The 22,957-nt window shown below is 22.2% G+C and overlaps 2 protein-coding genes across 3 annotated transcripts in view; one reads left to right on the forward strand and one right to left on the reverse strand.

Annotated features, from left to right (window-relative positions):
- Positions 1-2,335, forward strand: part of LOC117174470 (ER degradation-enhancing alpha-mannosidase-like protein 3) — a 73,926-nt gene extending 71,591 nt beyond the window's left edge. For both annotated transcript variants that reach the window (XM_033363663.1, XM_033363747.1), the window contains exon 15: positions 797-2,335. In XM_033363663.1, coding sequence (XP_033219554.1) covers positions 797-1,873 — 1,077 coding nt within the window. In that variant the 3' untranslated portion in view covers positions 1,874-2,335. The remainder of the gene's footprint in view (positions 1-796) is intronic.
- Positions 2,336-7,657: 5,322 nt separating this feature from the next.
- Positions 7,658-22,957, reverse strand: part of LOC117177395 (structural maintenance of chromosomes protein 3-like) — a 74,254-nt gene continuing 58,954 nt past the window's right edge. Inside the window, exons 14-19 of the mRNA XM_033368053.1 lie at positions 18,369-18,674; positions 18,047-18,303; positions 13,221-13,380; positions 13,049-13,157; positions 7,838-8,069; positions 7,658-7,770 (exon numbers count right to left, since the gene is read on the reverse strand). Of these exons, the coding sequence (XP_033223944.1) occupies positions 7,668-7,770; positions 7,838-8,069; positions 13,049-13,157; positions 13,221-13,380; positions 18,047-18,303; positions 18,369-18,674 (1,167 nt within the window). The 3' untranslated portion in view covers positions 7,658-7,667. The remainder of the gene's footprint in view (positions 7,771-7,837; positions 8,070-13,048; positions 13,158-13,220; positions 13,381-18,046; positions 18,304-18,368; positions 18,675-22,957) is intronic.

The following is a 22,957-nucleotide window of genomic DNA, read 5'->3' on the forward strand; positions in this document are numbered from 1 at the left end:
GGAATTTCTAGTATTGTGTTAAAAATTGAATTATTTGGTAGACATTTAACTTTTTTTTTAAACATATTTTTTTCGTTTAAAAATGAATAATTTGGTAGAAAAATTGACTATTTGGTTGAAACTTAAATTTCGTAGTTGCAAATTCATATTTTTTGTTAAAAATTGAACTATTTGGTAAACAATTAACTTTTCTGTTAAAAAAAAAAACATATTTTTATCGTTCAAAAATGAACAATTCGGTAGAAAATTTGACTATTTGGTTGAAAGTTAAATTTCGTAGTTGCAAATTCATATTTTTTGTTAAAAATTGAACTATTTGATAAACAATTAAATTTTTTGTTAAAAAAACATATTTTTTCGTTAAAAAATGAACTGTTCGTAGAAAATTGGACTATTTGGTTTAAAGTTAAATTTCGTAGTTGCATATTCATATTTTTGGTTAAAAATTGAAATATTCTGTTGAAAATTAATCTTTTTTCAACTGAAAATTAACGTATTCAATATTTTTTGGAAAACTGATATTATTTAGTTGAAAATTTATCTACCTAGTTAAAAATACATCTTTCTATTTAAAAATTTCAACTATTTTGTTAAAATCATAATTATTTTGATGATAATCGACCTATTTTATTAACGTCATCTTTTTTTTTTTTAAGCGAATTTCTCTTCTGAAATATTTATTAGTAAGAAATAATGAAAAATGTAGTTATTTTGAGAGTGAAGTTTCGCGGCCACCCTCGTTTTCCCAACTAAAAATCGATGCGAATCGACAGTTTTTCTTTTCTTTTCCGCACAGAATGTCCTGTCAAGAAGTCCGCCGGTTGACGAGAATCTGGACCTCCTCGACGTGGAGACTCCCCTCGGCGAGTTTGGCCACCTGCAAGCAATTCTCGCAAAAGGTACGCCCCAGAGCGAAATCCGGATCACAGCGAAACCCGGGGTGCCTTTCACCCCGACAAAAATCTCCGAGAGCAAGTCTTTTCTGGAGAGACAGTGGAAAAACTTGAAGCAGCTCTTCGTGAACGAAATCTACGCCCCGGGTCGACAAAGCAGCGGCGTTCAGGTGAAAGTCACCTTCCTCAAGAGCCAATTCGAGACGATGATGCTCGAGCGTGGAATGAAAATTGAGGCCATCAACAATTCGAGTCTGCTCGTGAAAGTTCTCTGGTTTCTGAAGGAGCTGAGCGAGCTCACGCCCGAGAAAACGGCGACAATCGACGAACTGATGGGACTCAGTGCGGCCAAACTCTTCTCCCTCAAGTCCGCCAACAATCATTTCAAGCACCAACTCGAGAAGTTGAGGTCGAAGAAGGAGGAAATGGACCGACTCTTTCGATCCCTCGAGGCCGGAAGTCTCCAGGTGAGGGACGACTCTTTGTTCAAGAAACTGATGCAGGATGTCGTGAAGGGCAATGAGAAAGCGGTGAATCAGCACTTTGAACTGCTCGATCGGATCTTTAAATTCGACTCGAAGGAGAAGTCGTCGGACGAGAAGGAAGAGTGTAAAACGGAAACGCAGAATTTGTCGGATTTCGAGCAGATGGTTTTCTCGGAAATAGAGAAGGCGGTCCATCCGGGGAAGGAGGTTCAGGAGAAAGAGTTGACGGAGAATTCGAAGGCACTGGAGAAAGTTCTCGAGCTTTTGAAGGATTTCGAGAAAGAGAATTCGAGAAAGAGGAGGGAAAGTGAGGAGGAAGGGACGAAGGAGACTACTCTGGATTTGGAGGATTTGAAAAAGCCGGTTTGGGCCGTCTGGGAAGCGGAAGATTCGGAAAATACCCCGAAATCGGAAAATTCGAATGGTGCTTTCGAGGCCGAATTTGAATATCAGGAGGAATTTGAGAGAAAGGAAAGACATATCGACGAATTATAACGTTAAATTAACACTAAATTTGAACAAAACAGAGTCTTTCGATTTCATTTTTTTTTTTGCGGATGTACAGATTTGTAAATAATTTTAGGAGAGTTTGTACATATTTGAGCTCTTGAAGAGTCGTTAATTATTAGTTTTAATTAAGTAACTAATTAATTGATTAATTAATACTCTTTTCTTTTTTCCAAAGGGTTTTGTAATTTAAATTGATCTTTACTAATTGAGAAGCGAGGAAAAACTATTTTTTGTGGATATTTTCTTCTTCAGAGAAGTGATGAACATTCCAAAGTTTTTTTTTTTTTCTAGGCAAAAAAAAAACAAAGAGAAAAATTTCTAAATTGAATCAAAGCAATATTGTAAATATGAAGAATGTACATCGAAACTTTTGTCTGGTTGTTTTGTAAATGTGGAGATATATGTACGAAAATAATATGTGCTCTCGAAGAAAAAAAAAAAGAAAAATTGGTTGCTTGTTAAGAGAGAGAGAGAGAGAGAGAGTTATTGATAAAAATGATGATTATAAATATTGTGTGAGATGTCTTGTTGTACAAATGATATAAATTTTGATTGTACTTATTTGTAAATTAAAATTAATAGTTTTAAGAAGTTTATCAAGCAGAAGTGGTGTATCTTTTGGTATGGGATAAAAGAGAAAGTTGCGAAATAAAGTATGTTACCTATATATCATAAAAATCTACATTTTCTATTATTTTTATAAAAAATCACCTTATTTCAAAATTTTTCGAATTCAAAGAGAAATTTTTTTTCTAAATTTCAAAAGTAATTTTTTTGTTTATTTTAAAATTGGTGTGAAGTTGGAAACGGGGAATTTTTTTTATCAATTTCGACACGATGAAAATGTTGGTTAATTTTTTTCTATATTCTAAGTCACATTTTTTATTTTTAACATTTGTATTACGGTGAAAAGAAAGAAACTTTTTGTTTTCTCAATCGCAAAAGGGAGTTTTTTGATTTCAACATTTTTGTGGAATTGGAAGCGGGGATTTATTTATTTCTAACATATTTATTAATTTGCACAGGCAGAAAGTTTTGGTTATTTATTTATTTTTTTCTAAACTGTAAGTCACATTTTTTATTTTTAACATTTTTTTCTTAATTGGAAGAGAAATTTTTTTTATTCGAGGAAATTTTTTTATTTTAACATTTTTATGGAATTGGAAGCGGGGTTTTATTTATTTTTCCTTTTAACTTTTTCTCTGAATTGGAAAAAGATTTTTTTCTGTTTCTTACATTTTTATAGGTATAAAAAAGAAAAAATATTTGTGTTTCAATTTTTTCTTGATTAAAAAAGGACAAAATTTTAAGTTTTTAACATTTTTTTTTTTAGTTGGAATGAAGGAAATTTCCGTTTTTAATTCTTTTCCTTAACTGCAAAAGGGAACTTTTATTTTAATATTTTTGTGAAATTGGCAGCGGGGAATTATTGATTTCTAAAATATTTATTGATTTGTACAGAAAGAAAGTTTCTGTTATTTTTTTTCCAAATTTTAAGTTACATTTTTTATTTTTAACATTTTTATTCAGGTCTTAAGAAAGAAAATTTTTTTTAAACTTTTTTTTTTCTTAATTGAAAAAGGGATTTTTTTATTCGAGGGAATTTATTTATTTGAACATTTTTTTAGAATTGGAAGCGGGATTTATTGATTTTTAACCTACTTATTAATTTGTACACGAAGAAATTTCTGGTTATTTTTTTTTCAAAACTGTAAGTCATATTTTCTTTTTTTTTATTCGGTTGTTAATTGGATTTTTTATTTTAACATTTTTATTGATCTGAAAAAAATAATATATTTAAAAAAATTTTTTTATTAAAAAAGGGCAACATGCTAAATTTTTAACATTTTTTTTTTAGTTGGAAAGAAGGAAATTTCAGTTTTTAATTTTTTTCCCTTAAAAACACAACAATTTGGTAGAAAGTTGGCCTATTTGGCTAAAAATATATATATTTAATTTACATTTTTGGTTAAAAATTTAATTATTTTGGAAGAAAATTCAAGTATTTGATTAAAAAATGGAATATTTTCGTTGAAAAATCTTATTTTGGTTTGAAAATTCAAGAATTTGGTAGAAAATTTGACTATTTGGTTGAAAATTGTTTTGTTTTTTTCAATTAATATTTTTGGTTGAAAGTTAATTTATTTTCCTAGAAAATTCATCTTTTTTGTTAAACAATCATTTTTGGGGTTAACAATTCATATTTTTGTGGATCATTGTTATTTTTGGCTTGAAAATTTAACAATTTGATAGAAAATTAAATTTTTTTTTTAATTTATATTTTTGGTATTGAAAATTTATCTGAATTGAAAGAGAGAATTTTTTTTAATTGCAAAAAGGATTTTTTATTTTAACTTTTTGTTTGATTTGGAAGCGGGGAATTACTTATTTCTAAAATTTTTATATATTTGGACTGGATTAAGAGCGCATTCTTCATTAAAAAAATTTTTAATGACTTGATAAGAAAGAAAATTTTGGTCTTCGATTTCTGTTCTGAATTGGAAGAGGGTTTTTTTTCGGTTTTTTATATTTTTATTGTTTTAAAAAGGAGAAAATGTTAGTTTCCAATTTTTTTAAATTAAAAAAAGTGACAATATGGTTTAAAAATTTGTTATTGAATTGATAAGGAAAAAAGTTTGGTTTTTAATTTTTTCTGAATTGGAAGCACGATTTTTCTTTTTTTTTTTAAACATTTTTATTGTTTTAACGGAGAATACTTTCGTTTTTAATTGTTTCTCTGAATCGGAAAAGGATTTTTTTCTTCTGTTTTTAACATTTTTATTATTCCAAAAAAGAGAAAATATTTGTTTTCAATTTTTTTCATTATTAAAAAAGGACGAAAAGTTCAAGTTATTAACATTTTTTTTTAATTGAGAAAAAGGAAATTTCGTTAAATTTTTTTCTTAATTACAAGAGGGACGTTTTTCATTTTAACATTTGTGTGGAATCGGAAGTGGGGAATGATTTATTTTTAATACATTTATTTCGTTTTGTTGAAAATCCTGGTAATTTTTATTTTCTAATTTTTTAAAGTGAGATTTTTTATTACGGTGGTGTGACAGAAAATTTTTTTCTGAAGAAAAATTATGTTTTTAATTTTTCCTTAATTGTAAAAGTCACTTTTCATTTTTAATACTCTTATGAAGTTGGTAAAAAAAAATCTTTGGATTTTCTTTATTTTTTTTGAAAATTGAAAATGCGATTTTCTTGGTTTTTGACATTTTTATTATCTTGAAAGGAGAAAAGGTTATTGTTTTTTACTGAAAACTAAAATTTTCTGTTTTTGGTTATAAAATGTAAATTTATCTATTTTAGTTGAAGATACAACTATTTTTTTGACAATTAATATCTGTTTCGGAAAATTTGCCTTCTTGGATTTAAAATTTATCTCTTTTATTAGAATTTTCATCTTTTTTGGTTGGTATTTTATTGAAAATTTAACTATATGGTGAAAAATTAGAATATTTATTTGAAAATTTTACTGTTTCGTAGACAGTTAACTTTTTTGTTGAAAAATCGTATTTTTTGTTTAAAAAATCAACAATTTGATAGAAAATTGCACTATTTAGGTGAAAATTATTGGCTGAAAAATTCGAAAATTTATCAGAAAATTGGACTTGGTCCAATTGGCAATATTGTTTAAATAGTTTTTCTCTTTTTGATTTGAAAATTCGTCAATTTTATAAAAAAAATTGGATTATTCGTCTTAAAATTCTTTTTATTTTCTTTTAATTCATATTTTTGGTTAAATATTCATCTTTTTGATGAAAATTCATCATTTTTGTTGAAAATTTTACAGTTTTGGTTGAAATTTTAGAGTTTTGGTTGGAGATTTGACTTTTGTTTGTTAAAAAATCGTATTTTGTGTTGAAAATTTGAATACTTTATAAAAAAATTGGATTATTTGGTTTAAAATAATTCTTATTTCTTACTAATTCATATTTTTGGTAAAAATTAATTTATTTTGATAGAAAATTTGACTTTTTGGTTAAAAATTATTATTTTTTAAAAATATTTTCTTATATTTGGTAGAAACTTCAACTTTTTTAATTAATAAATCGTATTCCTTGGTCAAAAAATCAATAATTTATTAGGAAATTTGACTATTTGGTTGGAAATTATTTTTTGTTCTGAAAATTCATATTTTTTTGTCAAAAATTAAAATTATTTTGGTAGAAAATTCATCTGTTTTGTACACGACTCGTCTTTTTGGTTGGAAAATTTCAATATTTGTTAGAAAACTAGACTATATACAGTTTTGGTTGAAAATTTTATGAAAAAATCGGATTATTTGGTTTAAAATAATTCTTATTTCTTACTAATTCATATTTTTGATAAAAATTAATTTATTTTGATAGAAAATTTGACTGTTTGGTTCAAAATTATTATTTTTTAAAAATATTTTCATATATTTGGTTGAGAATTCAACTTTTTTAATTAATAAATCATATTCCTTTGTTAAAAAATCAACAATTTGTTAGAAAATTTGACTATTTGGTTGGAAAATATTTTTTTGTTCTGAAAATTCATATTTTTTGTTAAAAATTAACAATAAAATGCAGAATATTAAACTATTTGGATAAAAATTTGACTTTTTTTGTTAAAAAATCGTACTTTTTGGTAGAAAATTCATCTGTTTTTTAGAAGATTCCTCTTTTAGGATGGAAAATTCAAAAAATTGTTAGAAAATTTGACTATATGGTTCCAAGTTTTTTTTTTAATGCATTTTTTTGATTAAAAATTAAATTATTTGGTAGAAAATTGAACTTTCTTGTTGACACCCCCTATTTTTGGGTTGAAAATCAATCTGTTTTGTGGATAGTTCCTCTTGTTGACTTGAAAATTTTATAAAAAATTGAATTATATTGTTTAAAATTATTCTTATCTTTTATTAATTCAAATTTTTAGTTAAAAATTCATATTTTTGGTTGAAAATGATATAGTTTTGGTCGAAAATTCAACTTTTTTGTTCAAAAATCGTATTTTGTGTTACAAATTTAATAGAAAAATCGATTATTTGGTTTAAAATGATTGTTTTTTTTTTTAAATTCCTATTTTGGGTTAAAAATTAAATTATTTTAGTAGAAAATTGTAATTTTTTTAAATATTCATATTTTTGCATGAAAATTTAGCTTTTTTAATTAAAAAATTGTATTTTTGGGTTGAAAATACGTCTGTTTCGTAGAAGATTCTTCTTTTTGGCTTGAAGATTTAACAAATTGGTTAAAATTTTGACCATTTGCTTTAAAATTATTATTTTGTTGTATGAAAATTCATATTTTTGGTTAAAAGTTAAACTATTTTGGTAGAAAATTCCACATTTCTATTTTATTATTTCTATTATTTCAAATTTTTTTAAACTAGATTCATTTTAACATTTTTGTTAAATTGGAAGAGGGAAATTATTTATACTCACAATTTGTATTATTTGTCGGTGAAAACTTTGGGGTTTACTTTTTTTTCTGAATTGGAAGAGGGATTTTTTAAATTTTTAACATTTTTATTTTGTTAAAATTAAGAAAATATTGTTTTAATTGTTTTTTTTAATTATAAGATAGAAATCCCTCGAATTGTGAGGTTTTTATCCGTAACATTTTTATCGAATTGTAAGGATAAATGCTAAAATGACGAAATAAAGTCGGTTATATATCATACAACATTTTCCTTTTTTATTTAATCTAATTAAAAAAAGATACTCACAATGATTATTTTTAAGAAAAAAAAAAATATATCTAAATTATTTGTAAATACTGACTTATAGTATTATTTAAATTAATATTTATGCCAGAAGATGTCCAACTGAATCGACGCGTCGAATATGGGAAACATTATTTTTCATAATGGCTTTGTACAGATTGTCACCTTGTTGCATCATTCTGGGACTAAAAAAAAAAAAATAAGAAAATTGAAATGTCGCTGTTTAATTTTCGAAAAATGTCAAGTTCTTACTTGAAAGTTGAAGTGAAAATTTGAGTCTGCCACTTGATTTCGTTGATGATTCCAGCAAGAATTTTTACATTCGTTTCCGAAAGCGCTGCATCGACTTCATCAAAAATGTAAAAGGGTGGAGGATTTTTTATCGAATTAGCAAAAATTAATGCCAGAGAGACAATGCTTTTTTCTCCTCCTGATAAGGATTTCAGATTTTTCTTCTCTTGTCCAGAAAAGGAAACAGTCACGTCTATGTAAAAAAAAATGATTTACGCTTTTTAAAGATAATTTAAATTTTAATACCCAAAGTAGTATACCTATAACATTTCTGGGACACGGTTCTGTTCCGCGTTAATTGATAGTAAACCATCGAATGATAATTTATCGACAGAATATAATTTTTCAAATAGGTACCTATATTGTTCACAGCTGATAGGGCAGGAACTTACTTTATCGACTGATGATAAGATAGAAATTTTCATTATCATCAAACTGTTGAATTTTCAAGCAAAAAGGATGAATTATCTACAAAACAGATAGATTTTTAACCCGAAAATACGATTTTTTAACAAAAAAGTTTAATTTTTCACCAAAATAATTTAATTTTTAACAAAAAAAATATATATATAATTTTGAAACAAATAGTCAAATTTTCCACCAAATTATTGAGTTGTAATGCCAAAAAACGAATTATCTACAAAACTGATGGATTTTTAACCCAAAAATACAATTGTTAACAGAAAAAGTTGAATTTTCTACCAAAATAATTTAATTTTCAAAAAAATTATAGTTCTAAATCAAATAGTTCAATTTTCAAGCCAAACAAATTATCTACAAAACATTAATTTTAACCAAAAAATGTGATTTTTTAACCAAAATAATTTAATTAATAATTAATAAAAAAATTTAATTAATAATTTCTACATAAATAATTTAATTTTTAACCAAAAGTATGAATTTACAAGAAAATTATTTTAAAATAAATTTTCTGCTAAACTGTTGTATTTTCAAGTGAAAAAGAGGAATTATCAAAAAAACAGATGAGTTTTTATCCCGAAAATAAGATTTTTTAACAAAAAAGTTGAATTTTCTAATAAAATAATTTAATTTTCTACAAAAAATACAACTTTTCAAATAAAAATATAAATTAAACAAGTAATTAGATTTTCTACCAAACTTTTGAATTTTCAAGCAAAAATGACGAATTATCAACAAAACAAATGGATTTTTAACCAAAAAATACGATTTTTTAACAAAAAAAATTTAATTTTCTACCAAAATAATTTAATTTTCAAAACAAAAATATGAATTTTGAAGTAAAAGTATGAATTTTCAAGGAAAAAATAATATTGAAACAAATAATCAAATTCTCTGCCAAAATGTTGAATTTTTAGGTCAAAAGGGCAATTTATTTACGAAACAGATGAATTTTTAACCTGAAAATATCATTTTTTAACAAAAATGTTTAATTTGCAAACAAAACTAGAAAATTATCAACAAAAAATATTAATTTTCAAACAAAAATACAAATTTTCAACAAAAAAAAAATTGTATACAAATAATAAAACTCTCTATCAAACTATGGAAACCTCAAGCCAAAAAGATTACTTATCTATGAAGCATATGAATTTTTTAACCCAAAAATACGACTTTTTAACTAAAAATGTTGAATTTCTTCCAAAAAAGTTTAATTTGCAACAAAAAATATGATTGAAAAAAAATTTTGAAACTAATAATCAAATTTTCTACCGAACTGTTGAATTTTCATCTTGAAACGGCGAATTATCTATAAAACAGATTAATTTTCAACCCGAAAATAAGATTTTTTAACCCAACAATACGGCTTTTTAACAAAATTAATGTAATTAATAATAAATTAATAAAAAATTGAATTAAGAATTTCTACAAAAATAATTTAATTTTCAACCAAAAGTATGAATTTAAAAAAAATTATTTTAGAAAATATTATCAAATTTTCTACTAAACTATTGAATTTTCTAATAAAATAATTTAATTTTCTACAGCAAATGTAAATTTTCAAACAAAAATAGAAATTAAAAAAATTAAACAAGTTAGAAAAATTTAACATAATATAATAATAATAATAATAATAATAATGAAACAAAAAAGATTAATTTTAAATAGAAAAAATACGATTTTTTAAATAAAAAGGTTGAATTTTCTACCAAAATAATTTAATTTTCAACAAAAATATAAATTAAAAAAAAATGTATACTTCTAAATAAAATAGTTCAATTTTCAAGCCAAACGAATTATTTAAAAAACATTAATTTTTAACCTAAAAATATGATTTCTTAACAAAAATAATTTAATTTCCAAACCAAAACTATAAAATTTTCAACAAAAAATATGAATTTTCCAAAAAAATATAGATTAAAAAAAAAGAATAATTTTTAAACAAATAATCAAATTTTCTATCAAACTATTGAAACATCAAGCCAAAAAGATCCAAAAATACGATTTTTTTACAAAAAAAAGTTGAATTTTCTCCAAAAATAATTTCATTCACAACAAAAATTATGAATTAAAAAGAAAAATTAAAAACAAATAATCAAATTTTCTAGCAAACTGTTGAATTTTCATCCTAAAAACAAAAAATTGTTTAAATGTTTAAGCGAAAAAGACGAATTATCTACAAAACATATCAATTTTTTCATCCAAAAATAGATTCTTAACAAAAAAACTTGGATTTTCTATAAAAATAAATTTAATTTTCAACCAAGAATATGAATTAAAAAAAAAATATAATTTTGAAACAAGTTATCAAATTTTATATCAAACTGTTCAATTTTTAAGCCAAAAATGCGAATTATCTACAAAACTGATTGAATTTCACACAAAAAATACGATTAACAGAAGGCCCTAATTTTGAACCAAATATTTGAATATTGTACTAAAATATTTAATTTTTAACCAAAAATATGTATTTTATAAAAAAATTTGATTACTAAATAGTCCAATTTTCATCCAAATTGTAGGATTTTCAAGCCAAAAAGACGACTGTTTATCTACAAAACAGATGCATTTTTAACCATAAGATTCGATTGTTTAATACAAAAAGTTGTGTTTCCTACTAAAATAATTTAATTTTCAACCAAAAACATGAATTTTCAGACAAAATTATAATTTTGAAACAAATTTTCTACCACACAAAATGATCCAATTTTATACAAAACCTCAATTTTCAAGTCCAAAAGACAAATTATCTACAAAACAGATGATTTTTTAACCCAAAAATTATGATTTTTTAACAAAAAAGTTTATTTTTCTATAAAAATAATTTAATTTTCAACCAAAAATATGAATTTAAAAAAAGTAATAATTTAAAAACAAATAATCAAATTTTCTCCTAAAATGTTGAATTTTCTACGAAAATAATGTAATTTTCAACCAAAATATGAATTAAAAAAAAGTAATAATTTTAAAAGAAACAATCAAATTTTCTACTAAACTGTTGAATTTTTAATTCGAAAAATAGGAATTATCTACAAAACAGATTAATTTTTAATCGAAAATATACGATTTTTTAACAAAAAAGTTGAATTTTTCACAAAAATAAATTTAATTTTTAACCAAAAATATGAATTAAAAAAAAAGTATCATTTTAAAACAAATCATCAAATTTGCTACTAAACTGTTGAATTTTCAAGTAAAAGAAAAGGAATTATCTACAAAACCGGTTCATTTTTTATTTTTTTAAAATGATTTTTCAACAAAAAAAGTTGAATTTTCTACGAAAATAATGTAATTTTGAAACAAAAATATGAATAAAAAAAAAGTTTTTAAACAAACAATCAATTTTTCGACTAATCTGTTAAATTTTGAAGTAAAAAAGACGAATTATCTATAAAATAGATTAATTTTCAGTAGAAAATATACGATTTTTGAATAAAAAAGTTAAATTTTTTACAAAAATAAATGTAATTTTCAACCAAAAATATGAATTGAAAAAAAGTAATAATTTTAAAACCAATCATCAAATTTTCTACTAAGCTGTTGAATTTTCAAGTAAAAGAAAAGGAATTATCTGCAAAACCGATTCATTTTTTATTTTAAAAAAATGATTTTTCAACAAAAAAAGTTGAATTTTCTACGAAAACAATGTAATTTTCAACAAAAAATATGAATTAAAAAAAGGAATCATTTTAAAACAAATAATCAAATTTTCTACTAAACTGTTGAATTTTCAAGTCGATAAAGAGGAATTATTTACAAAACAGATTAATTTTCAATCGTCAATATATGTTTTTTTAACAAAAAAAGTTGAAATTTTTACCAAAATAAATTAAATTTTCTACCGAAAATATGAATTTAAAAAAAAAAATATAATTTTAAAACAAATAATCAAATTTTGTACTAAACTGTTGAATTTTCTACCAAAATAAATTTAATTTTCAACCAAAATATGAATTAAAAAAAAGTAATAATTTAAAAACAAATAATCAAATTTTCTACTAAACTGTTGAATTTTTAAGTCGAAAAATAGGAATTATCTACAAAACAGATTAATTTTCAATCGAAAATATAGGATTTTTTAACAAAAAATTTGAATTTTCTACCAAAATATATTTAATTTTCAACCAAAAATATGAATTAAAAAAAAGTAATAATTTTAAAACTATTAATCAAATATTCTACTAAATTGTTGAACTTTCAAGTAAAAAAGAAGGAATTGTCTACAAAACAGATTTATTCTTAATTGAAAAAAAATTATTTTTTAACAAAAAAGTTAAATTTTCAATCTAAAAACAAATATATATAAAAAAAGTTAAAAACTAATTTTTTCTCTTCTCTTTAATTAAAAAAAATTAAAAACATATAATTTCTCCTTTTTGAAACAAAAAAATGTTTAAAATTCCCAAAAAAATCCCCCTTCCAATTCCAATTGTATCTTACCTAAAGTAGACAAGATAGATTTCTCCTTTATCGAACAAAGGAAATTAAAATGTCTATAATGTCGACCGCTGAAAATGTAGACCTCTGTCCTACCATCGGTCGATAATGTAGATTTCTACTAAACATCCTATTAATGTCGGTTATGAGCGGATCTACCTTACTGACCGGTGGTCTCTCAGCATGGACTCGAACCATTATCTTCTGTCGGTAAATGACAATTTATTTACGCTTAGCTCGGAACAGAACCCTACTCTATACTACTATCGAAAATTGTTAAATGTTTTTTTTTTTTTTTTTTTTTAGAAATATTACCAATTCCGGTGAATGTTTCATCAGCTTCTAAGTGAGCTGGACACTTTTTCAATTCGCCGCTGCCGATTGGTACGAATCGCTTGAAATACTTGTCAAAATTCTTAGAGAGCTAGAAATTTTTATTTATTTTTAATAATTGAATAAAAATTTATTTACATAATAAATCAATTACTTCTCTGAATTCTTCCGCAAGAACTTCCTTTGCAATTTGTTCTGATTCTGACAGAAATTGGTTAAAATTCTCCGACAAATTATTATTTTCTAAATCTGTTTTGAAAGGTTCCTTAAAAATGTTGATTTTTGTCAGCAAATCTCTTGCTCGTGGATTCACTCTAAAAATTAATATAAATAAAAATAAATTCAAGAAAGGATAATTAAATAAAAGGGCGTCTACTTAAAAATTGGAAAAAATTTCCCTGGCTATTAAAAAAATTTAAATTATTACAAATCATCTTTTAAAAAATTAAATTTGATTCATGTAATATGTTTTATTTAGAAAGGTTTAAAACACAAAAAATACTAATAAAATAATTAACCATTTCTTGAATTCGTTCCAGAAGTCAACGAATTTGATAACAAGTTGAAATTTTATTTCTTTAGTTGAAAATTATAATATTTTGTTGAAAATTCGTTTTTTCTAGTTAAACATTCGATTTTCTTTCGTGCTTGAATATTCTTTTTTGTTGTTGACATTTTTTTTTAGGATAAAAATTCATTTTTTGTTTGAAGATTCATCATCCTAGTATTCATCCTTTTGTTTAAAAATTCAACTATTTTCTCGATATCGTCTTTTCTTAAACATTAATTTTTCCAACTAAAAATTTAACTTTCAGTTTTAATAAAAAATAATTATTTCTTTGAATTTGTCCCAGAAGTCCAATAATTTGAATAATAATTACAAGAAATTTTGATTTTATCTTTCTATACTTGAAATTCAGTTGAATTTTCAGTTCAAAAAGTTAATTATCTACCAAAATAAAAAAGAGTTTTCAGCAAAATAGTTGAATGTTTAAATAGAATAATGAATAATTCAAAAAAATTTTTTTTAACAAATTAGTTGAATTTTTGACTTAAAATATGAATTTATCGACGAAAAATATAAATTATCAACGAAGAAGATTAATTTTCTATAAAAAAAGACAAATTCTGGTCAGAATAAAAATAAAAAATTCTACCAAAAATGGAAGAGATTTATTTTCAGTTTAAAAATTCATTTACAAAAAAAGACAAATTTTTAACAAAATCCATGAATTTTCAATTATAATGATGAATTTTTTATTTAAAAAAAAAAATGAAATTTGAACCAAATATTTGAATCTTCGGTCAAAAAGATGAATTTTCAACAAAGAAGATTAATTTATTCTAAGAAAGGCGAATTTTCAAAAAAATGCATGAATTTTTAAATAAAAAAGATAATTTTTCAACCAATAAAGATAAATTTTCAAGCAAACAGGAAATAGTTAAATTTTCTGTTGAAAAATTGAAATGTTGAATTTTTAAGAAAAAAGATAATTTTTCAACCAAAAATTGAATAATTAAATTTCTTGTTAAAAAATGATTTAGCAGTCAAAATAAAAAATAATTTTTAACAAAATACATGAATTTTCATCTAAAGAAGATCAATTCTCAAGTAAAAATTGAATACTTATATTTTCAGTTTAAAAACATTATTTAAAAAAAAAAGGAAAAGAATTAACAAAATAGTTGAATTTTCAACGAAAGTGATAAATTTTATATTTAAATTATAAAACTTTAAACAAAACAAATAATTTTTTACAAAGTAGTTAAAATTTCAATGAAGTAGTTAAATTTGCAAAAAAAAGATATTAATTAAAATTTTAAAAACATAAAAAAACAATTGAATTCAACCAAAAAATATGAATTTTTTTAACAAAAAAGTTCATTTTCAACCAAATGGTTGAATTTCTTAACAAAATAGTTGTGTTTCCAAACAAATTGTTGTATTTTTAAATAAAAAAGACAACTTTTCCCAAAAATAGTTCAATTGTCCACTAGAAAGTATCAATTTTCAAAAAAAAATTAATTTTCCTCTAGATAAATTAATTTATACCAAAATAGTTTAATTTTCAACCCGAAAAAAATTCCCTGACATTAAAAAAATCCCTGACAGATGAATTTTCAACTCAAAAATACTAATTTTTGATCCAGAAATACGATTTCTGAACAAAAAAAGTTGAATTTCTATCAAGTGATTTAACTTTTAACCAAGAATATAAATTTTCAAAGAAACAAAAAAATAATCAAATTTTCTACCAAACTGTTAATTTTTAATTCTAAAAATACGATTTTTCAATAGAAGATCCTAGTTTTTAACCAAATATTTAAATTTTCTACTGATAAAATATAATTTTCAAACAAAAATATGAATTTTCCATAGAAAAAATAATTTTAATCGCAATTTTCACATTTTTTACAAAATGGTTGAATTTTCAAACTAAGGTACGAATTATCTACAAAAAAGATGAATTTTTAACCGAATAATATTATTTTTAACCAAAAAGTTGATTTGTCAACTGAAATAATTTAATTTTAAACCAAAAATATGAATTTTGAAGCAAAAATAAGAATTAAAAAATATATATCATTTTAAAACAAAATAAAACAAATGCTGTAATTTTTATAATTTACATTTCAATTTTCTTCAATTTGGAATATTAAGAAGAGAAGACTTTTGATCTTTAAAATCTTAAAAATGTAAGAATTTTTATTTATAAGGTTTTTAAATTAAAGTTTTTTTAATTTTGAAAATTTACAATCTAAAACTATTCAAGTTATGAGTTTCAAAATAAAAAATGTTGTAATTTCCACGATTTACATTTGAAATTTCTTGAATTCTAAAGATTGAGAATTGACAATTTGTCTTTCGATCTTTAAAATCGTAAAAATGTACAAAATTTATTTATAAATGTTTAAAATTTAATTTAACATTGATCTTTTAATCGTCAAAATTTAAGAATTTTTATTTATACATCTTCAAAATTGAAGATTTTTTATTTCGCAAAATTTCCAATATGAAAAATTATCCAAGTTTCCAGTTTTAAAATTAAGAATGTTGTAATTTTTATAATTTACATTTGAAATTTTTTTATTTGAATGATTGAGATCTTCAAAGTCATCAAAATTTAAGGATTTAATTTTTTTTTAATTTAAAATATTTAAAATACTGCAATTATGACGATTTATATTCGAAATTTCTTCAATTTAAAAGATTGAGAATTGAAAATTTCTTTTTTGATCTTCAAAAATCATCCGAATTTAGGGATTAAAATTTTTTTAATTTAAAATATTAAACATACTGCAATTATGACAATTTATAATAGAAATTTCATGAATTTGAAAAATATAGAAGTGAACATTTTTAATTAAAGTTTTTCGAATTTTCAAAATTTACAATGAAAAATTATATAAGTTTGAAGTTTAAAAATTTAGAATACTGCAATTATGATGATTTATACACGAAAATTTTTTCAATTTAAAAGATTGAGATTTGAAAATTTCATTCTTGATCTTGAAAATGATCAAAATTTAAGAATTTTTATTCATAAGTTTTAAAAAAATGTAAAGTTTTTGTAATTTTTAAAACTTACAAAGAAAGATTATGCAAGTTTCAAGTTTAAAAATTATGGATGTCGTGTAACTTTATAATTGAGATTTTGATTTTTAATCTTGAAAATCATCAAAATTTAAGGATTTTTATTTATAAATGTTCAAAATTGAAGAGTTTTTAATTTGGAAAATTTACAATTAAAAATATTGCAAGTTTTCATTTTTATAATGCAAAATTCTTTAATTTTTATAATTTACATTTTGAACTTCTTGAATTAAAAATTAAAAATTATGCAAGTTTTAGAGGTTTTAAATTTAAAATACAGTAATTTTTATAATTTATATACCAAATTTTGTCATTTTAAAAGATTGAAAATTTGATTTTCGATTTTCAAAATCACAGAATTTTAAGCATTTTTATTTAAAAGTTTTCCAAATTGAAGTATTTTTTATTTTTAAAATTTACGAAGAAAAATTATGCAAGTTCCCAGTTTAAAAATTAAGAATAGGATGTAATTTTTATATTCTAAATTGTTTAAATTGAAAGATTGAGAATTGAAATTTTGATTTCTGATCCTGAAAATCATCAAAATTTAAGAATTTTTATTTCTAAGTTAAAAAAAATTAAAGTGTTTTTAATTTTGAAAGCTTACAATAAAAAATTATGCAAGTTTCAAATTATTATAATTTAATTTATAATTGTATAAATAAATTTATAATTGTTTTATAAAATTGATAAGAGTATAAATTATTCAATTTTATAGTTTAAAAATATAAAAAACTGCAATTATAATTATTTATATTCAAAATTTCTTCAATTTTGATCTTAAAAATCTTAAAAATCATCAAAATTTAAGAATTTTTTCATAAGTTCAAAAAAAATTAAAGTGTTTTTAATTTTTTAAATGTTCAATGAAAAATTATGCAAGTTGTTAGTTTTAAAATTAAAAATGGTTTAATTTTTATAATTTACATTTAAAATTTTTTAATTTGAAACATTGAGAATTGAACATTTTTTCTTTTGATCTTCAAAATTATCCAAATTTAAGAATTCTTATTTTGAACACTTTTAAAATAATTGAAGAATTTTCCATTTTATTACGACATAAAATTTGGTTGAAAAATCCTTTTCTTTTTTGTATAAACATATTTTTTTATTGAAATATAAACTATGACACTTTTTGGTTGAAAATTTATTATTTGGATTGAAAATTCAACTATTATGTTTAAAACGTAAATTATTTAATTAAAAATTTAAATCTTTTATTGTAAGATACATTTTTTTGTTTTAAAATAAATTAATAAATTTAAAAAATGTATCTGAAATTCAGTTTTATTCCGCTAATAAAAAATTCTATTTGAATATTACTGATCAAGGAACAAAAAAAAAATAATTATAATAATTACAGTAATATAAAATTAAAAACTTACTTCATCTTGCGAATTTTCGTATTCAATTTTTCGAGTTTTCTCTCTAAATCTAGCGCAGAAAATTTTTCAAAGTTTTTCGAAACAGACTTGGTAAAAGCGAGACTGCGAATTTTCTCCACGAACTGTGATCGCTCATTTTCTAGCTCCTTTATTTTCGTATCAATTTCTGACATTAAACGGTCAAGAATTTTTAATTTTTTCTCAAGCTCCTCCTTTTCTTGTACTACTTTTTCCAGTTCTTTCTCAAAACTTTTTTTCTGAGAAAAAAAAATCGATCTGTAAATGGAATTTTACAAAAAAATATTAAAAAAAAAAAACATACCTTCTTCTTCACGTTCTCTAAATTTAAATTAACATTTCTCAACTTAGATTCATATTCGAAATCAGGATCTTCTTTATTTAAATTGAAAATCATCGATTTTCGGATCTCAATATTCTTCGTTAGTTCTTCCCGCTGAGAAATAAAATACTTTTTTTCTTCTCCGTACTCTTCTGCTTCCTTATTTCTTCGTTCGTCATTTAAAAAACTTTCTGCATTTTCTTTCTTGTTTCTTAAGGGAGTAACTATCTTTTCCTTTTCTCGAATTTGTTTACGTAAAGCACTCAACTCTTTCAAAAGTTGCATTACCTGTCAAGGATTTGCGTAATTATTTAAATAATAATTTTTAAAAAGCGCCCTTATTACGTGTTTCTTATTTTAATTATTTTTAATTGTCAAATTTAAACAGGGTTAATTTAAAGTAGGATGAAACATAAATACACAATTTTTTAAAGTATATGTTGGTTTAAAAATGTACTTTCAAATTTGAGTAAGTTTAAGAGATATTCAGAAATTTTGAAACAATTCAAAAATAATTAAAACATAAAAAGATGTTTTAAAAATATTGTAAGGTTTCACGAAAATGAAAAAAAAACAAAATGTTTTAGGTTCCTATAGGAATAATTAAAATAATTTTTTATCTTGAAAAATAAATTTTAAGGGATTATTTTTAAAAATTTCAATACATTTCCAATGATTTCAAAAATTGTCAAGGAAGAATCTGGAAGATTTTGAAGATTCGTGTGAAAAAATTTCAGGGCTTTTAATTTTAACAAATGTACTTTAACGAAAAATTTAAAAAGGAATTCAAAAAGAATTCATGGAGGTAAAACTATTATTCTTAAAATTCCTAGGAAAAATGTAGAAGATTGTAAGTCAATTTTTTCCATCTTGAATTAAGGAACATAATTCTTATCGAGCCTTCTTGTGTAATTTTGTTACACATTTTTTAAAAGTATATGTTGATTTAAAAAATGTCCTTTTAAATTTGAGTAATTGTGAAAGATGCACTTTCAAAATTAAGTAAGTTTAAGAGGTATTTAGACAATTTTAGAACGTTTCAAAAATAATTCAAACCTATAAAGATTTTTGTAAGGTTTCACGAAAATAAAAATAAAATATTTTTTTGGGTTTCTAAAAATAATTAAAATAATTTTTTATTTCGAAGAATTAATTTTAAGGGTATATTTAAAAAGATCTCAAATTTAACACGATTTCAGAATTGTCAAAGAATCTAAAAAATTGTAAAGGCAATTTTTAAAAATTTTGTGAAATGAAAAACAAGTCAGGAAAAATTCTAATAATTTTTAAAGATTAGAAGATTATGAGGTCTGACAAGATTAAGAAAAAAAAATTATTTTCCTGAATTCGTGTGAAAATTTTTAGTGATTTTTTATTTTGAAAACTGTACTTTAAGAGAAAAATAAATAGGTTTTTAACATATTAAAGGATTACCTAAAAATTAAAAGAAGAGCGTAGAAGATTTTAAAGCGAAAAGTTTCAATTTGGTAAGATTAAAAGTTTAATGAAACGTGAATAATCTAGCAATTTCAAGAAATATTTAATAGAGTTGATGAAATTCAAAAAGAATTTAAATATTAGAAGAGTTTTAGAAACGTAGGATTAACTTTAGGAGCTTTAAAAGAATCTCGAAAGGTTAAAGAAAATAAACAAATTTTCTTAAAATGCTTGGGCATATTTAGAGGATTATAGGCAATTTTTTTTACACTTTTAATGATTTTTCCAAATTTTGAGACAAATTCAAGACAGTTTAACTATATTTGAAAGAATTTAATACGTTTTAAATAGATAAGAAATATTCAAAAATTTCCGAATATTTATCAAATATTTCTTGATTTCTTCCAAACTTGTTAAAAATTACTAAACATCTTTTTAAAATACTCGAATCTTTCCTAATACTTTTAAATATCCTTTAAAATTTATTTTTAAATCTCTTGGAATCTTTTCTGATACATCTGCTATATTTAAAAATGTTTTTTTTTTGTAATTTTCTTAAAAATCTTATAATAATTATATTTTTATAAATTTAAAAACAAACTGATAATACTTATTTTTTTGTATGAAATTTTTACAAAATTTTTAATGTTTTAAAATACTCATTTTAAAATTTAGCTTTTACAATTTTATTTTAATTGTAAAAAAAGTCTTTGTAACATCTTAATAATTAACTAACATATTTTTAGAATATTTTTCCTTGATTCTGGGCAATAGGGTTGAGTCAAACATGGTACAAAAGCCCGCCGTGAAATTTCAAATAAAAACTGTAATCTGCATAAATTATTATGAAAATTTTTTTTATTTGATTTTTTTTATTTGAAAATGTAACAATTCTGTTAAAAATTTTTTGTTATTTATTTTCTTTTTTTTTAAATTGACCTTTCCCACTTAAAAATGTATCTTTTTTGGTAGAAAATTATTCTTCTTGTTTGAAAATTCATATATTTTAATTAAGAATTAATTACTTTGGTTGAAAATCTATTTTTAGATAAAAATTCTTTTCTTTTGTTAAAAAATGGTTGAAGGTTCAAGTTTTTTTTGGGGAAATTAAACTATTTTGCCGCAAATTTTGTTATGGTTAATTTATTTTTTGAACTGATAACGAATCCGTTTTTCGTTGAAAAAAAAGATCTATTTTGTTGATAATTCGTTTTTCTTTGTTTTGTTGTTTTAAAATTGATTTAAAAGATTTTGAATTTCTGTTTTTGGTAGAATATGATTGGTTTGAAAATCAAATTATTTGTTTTCAAATTTAATTTTTTGCTTTAAAATTGAAATATTGTGTTGAAACTTTGATTTTTTGTAGTGAATAATTATTTGTCAACTAAAAATTTAACTATTCAATTTTTCGTTAAAACATTATCTATGTGGTTGAAACTTCATGTTTTTTTTTTAAATTTTGTCTTTTTTGAATTTGTTGAATTCATTTTTTTGGTTGAAAATTTCACTACTTTCTTGTAGATTCGATTGTTTTTATTTATTCAAAATTAATTTTTTGAAATAGAAATTTAACTGTCCCATTTATCGGCACGCACCACTGCCCTCAACCATCCAACTACTTTAGATCAAGTCGGGACAAATCTAGAACCCACATCCCGACTTGTATCAAAATTTTGAATATAAATCATAAACATTGCAGTATTTTAAATTTTAAAACCTAAAATTTGCATAATTTTTAATATTGTGAATTTTTCTAATTAAAAACTCTTCAAATTTGAGGATGTATGAATGAAAATCCTCAAAATTTGGTGATTTTGGAGAATAAAAGACTCTTTGAATTAAAGAAATTAGAAAAATTAAAGATTTTTACATTTTAAAATTGAAAACTTATATAATTTTTAATTGTAAATTTCCAAAATTATAAACACTTCAAACGAAAAAACTTATAAATAAAAATTCTTGAATATTGATGATTTTGAAGGTAAAAAGACAAATGTTCATTTCTCAATATTTCAATTAAAAAAAATTAAAATGTAAATTATAATAATTAAAGTATTTTAAATTTAAAAAACATAAAACTTGCATAATTTTTATTGCAAATTTTCCAAATTAAAAATATTCAATTCTTAAATTCTTAAATTTTATTAATTTTAAAGATCAAAAGATAAATGTTTAATTAAATTTTAAATAAGAATAAATAAAAATTCTTACATTTTTAGGATTTTAAAGATCGAAAGACAAATGTTCAATTCGCAGTTTTTGAAATTTCAATTTTAAGATGAACATTACATCAAAAGGAAGTCTTGAATTTTGATGATTTTGAGAATAATAACTCAAATTTTCAATTCTTAATACTGCAAATTGAAGAAATTTCGAATATAAATCATCATAATTGCAATAATTTAAACTTTGAAAACGAAACCTTGAATAATTTTCTATGGTGAATTTTCAAAATTAAAAACTCTTCAGCTTTGAAGCTGTATGAAAAAAAAAATCTTAAATTTTTAAGATTTTAAAGGTCAAAAATAAAAAGGTCACTTCTAAATCTTTCAAATTAAAGAAATTTCGAATATAAATCCTCATAATTGCAGTATTTTTAATACTTTAAATTTAAAAAATTTTAATCCCTAAATTCGGATGATTTTTGAAGATCAAAGACAAATTTCCAACTCTCAATCTTTCAAATAAAAAAATCTCGAATGTAAATTATAAAAATTACAACATTCTTAATTTTAAAACTGAAAAACTTGAATAGTTTTTCATTGTATATTTTGAAAATTAAAAACACTTTTATTTAAAAAACTTGTGAACAAAAATATTTAAATTTTCATGATTTTCAAGATCAAAAATCCAAATTTCAATTCTCAATCTTCTAAATTGAAGAAATTTCAAATATAAAACATCATAATTGCAGTATTTTATATTTTTAAACTTAAAACTTGGATAATTTGTAATCTTATACATTTTTTAAAAGAAAAACTTTAATTTTTAAGATTTCTAAATAATAATCCTTCAATTTTGATGATTTTCAAGATCAAAAATCAAATTTACAATTCTCAATCTTTGAATTAAAGAAATTTCAAATGTTAATTATAAAAACCAGCGAATTTTACATTTTAAAACTGAAAACTTAC

Source organism: Belonocnema kinseyi, chromosome 1 (assembly GCF_010883055.1).
Source record: "Belonocnema kinseyi isolate 2016_QV_RU_SX_M_011 chromosome 1, B_treatae_v1, whole genome shotgun sequence".
Lineage (NCBI taxonomy): Eukaryota > Metazoa > Arthropoda > Insecta > Hymenoptera > Cynipidae > Belonocnema > Belonocnema kinseyi.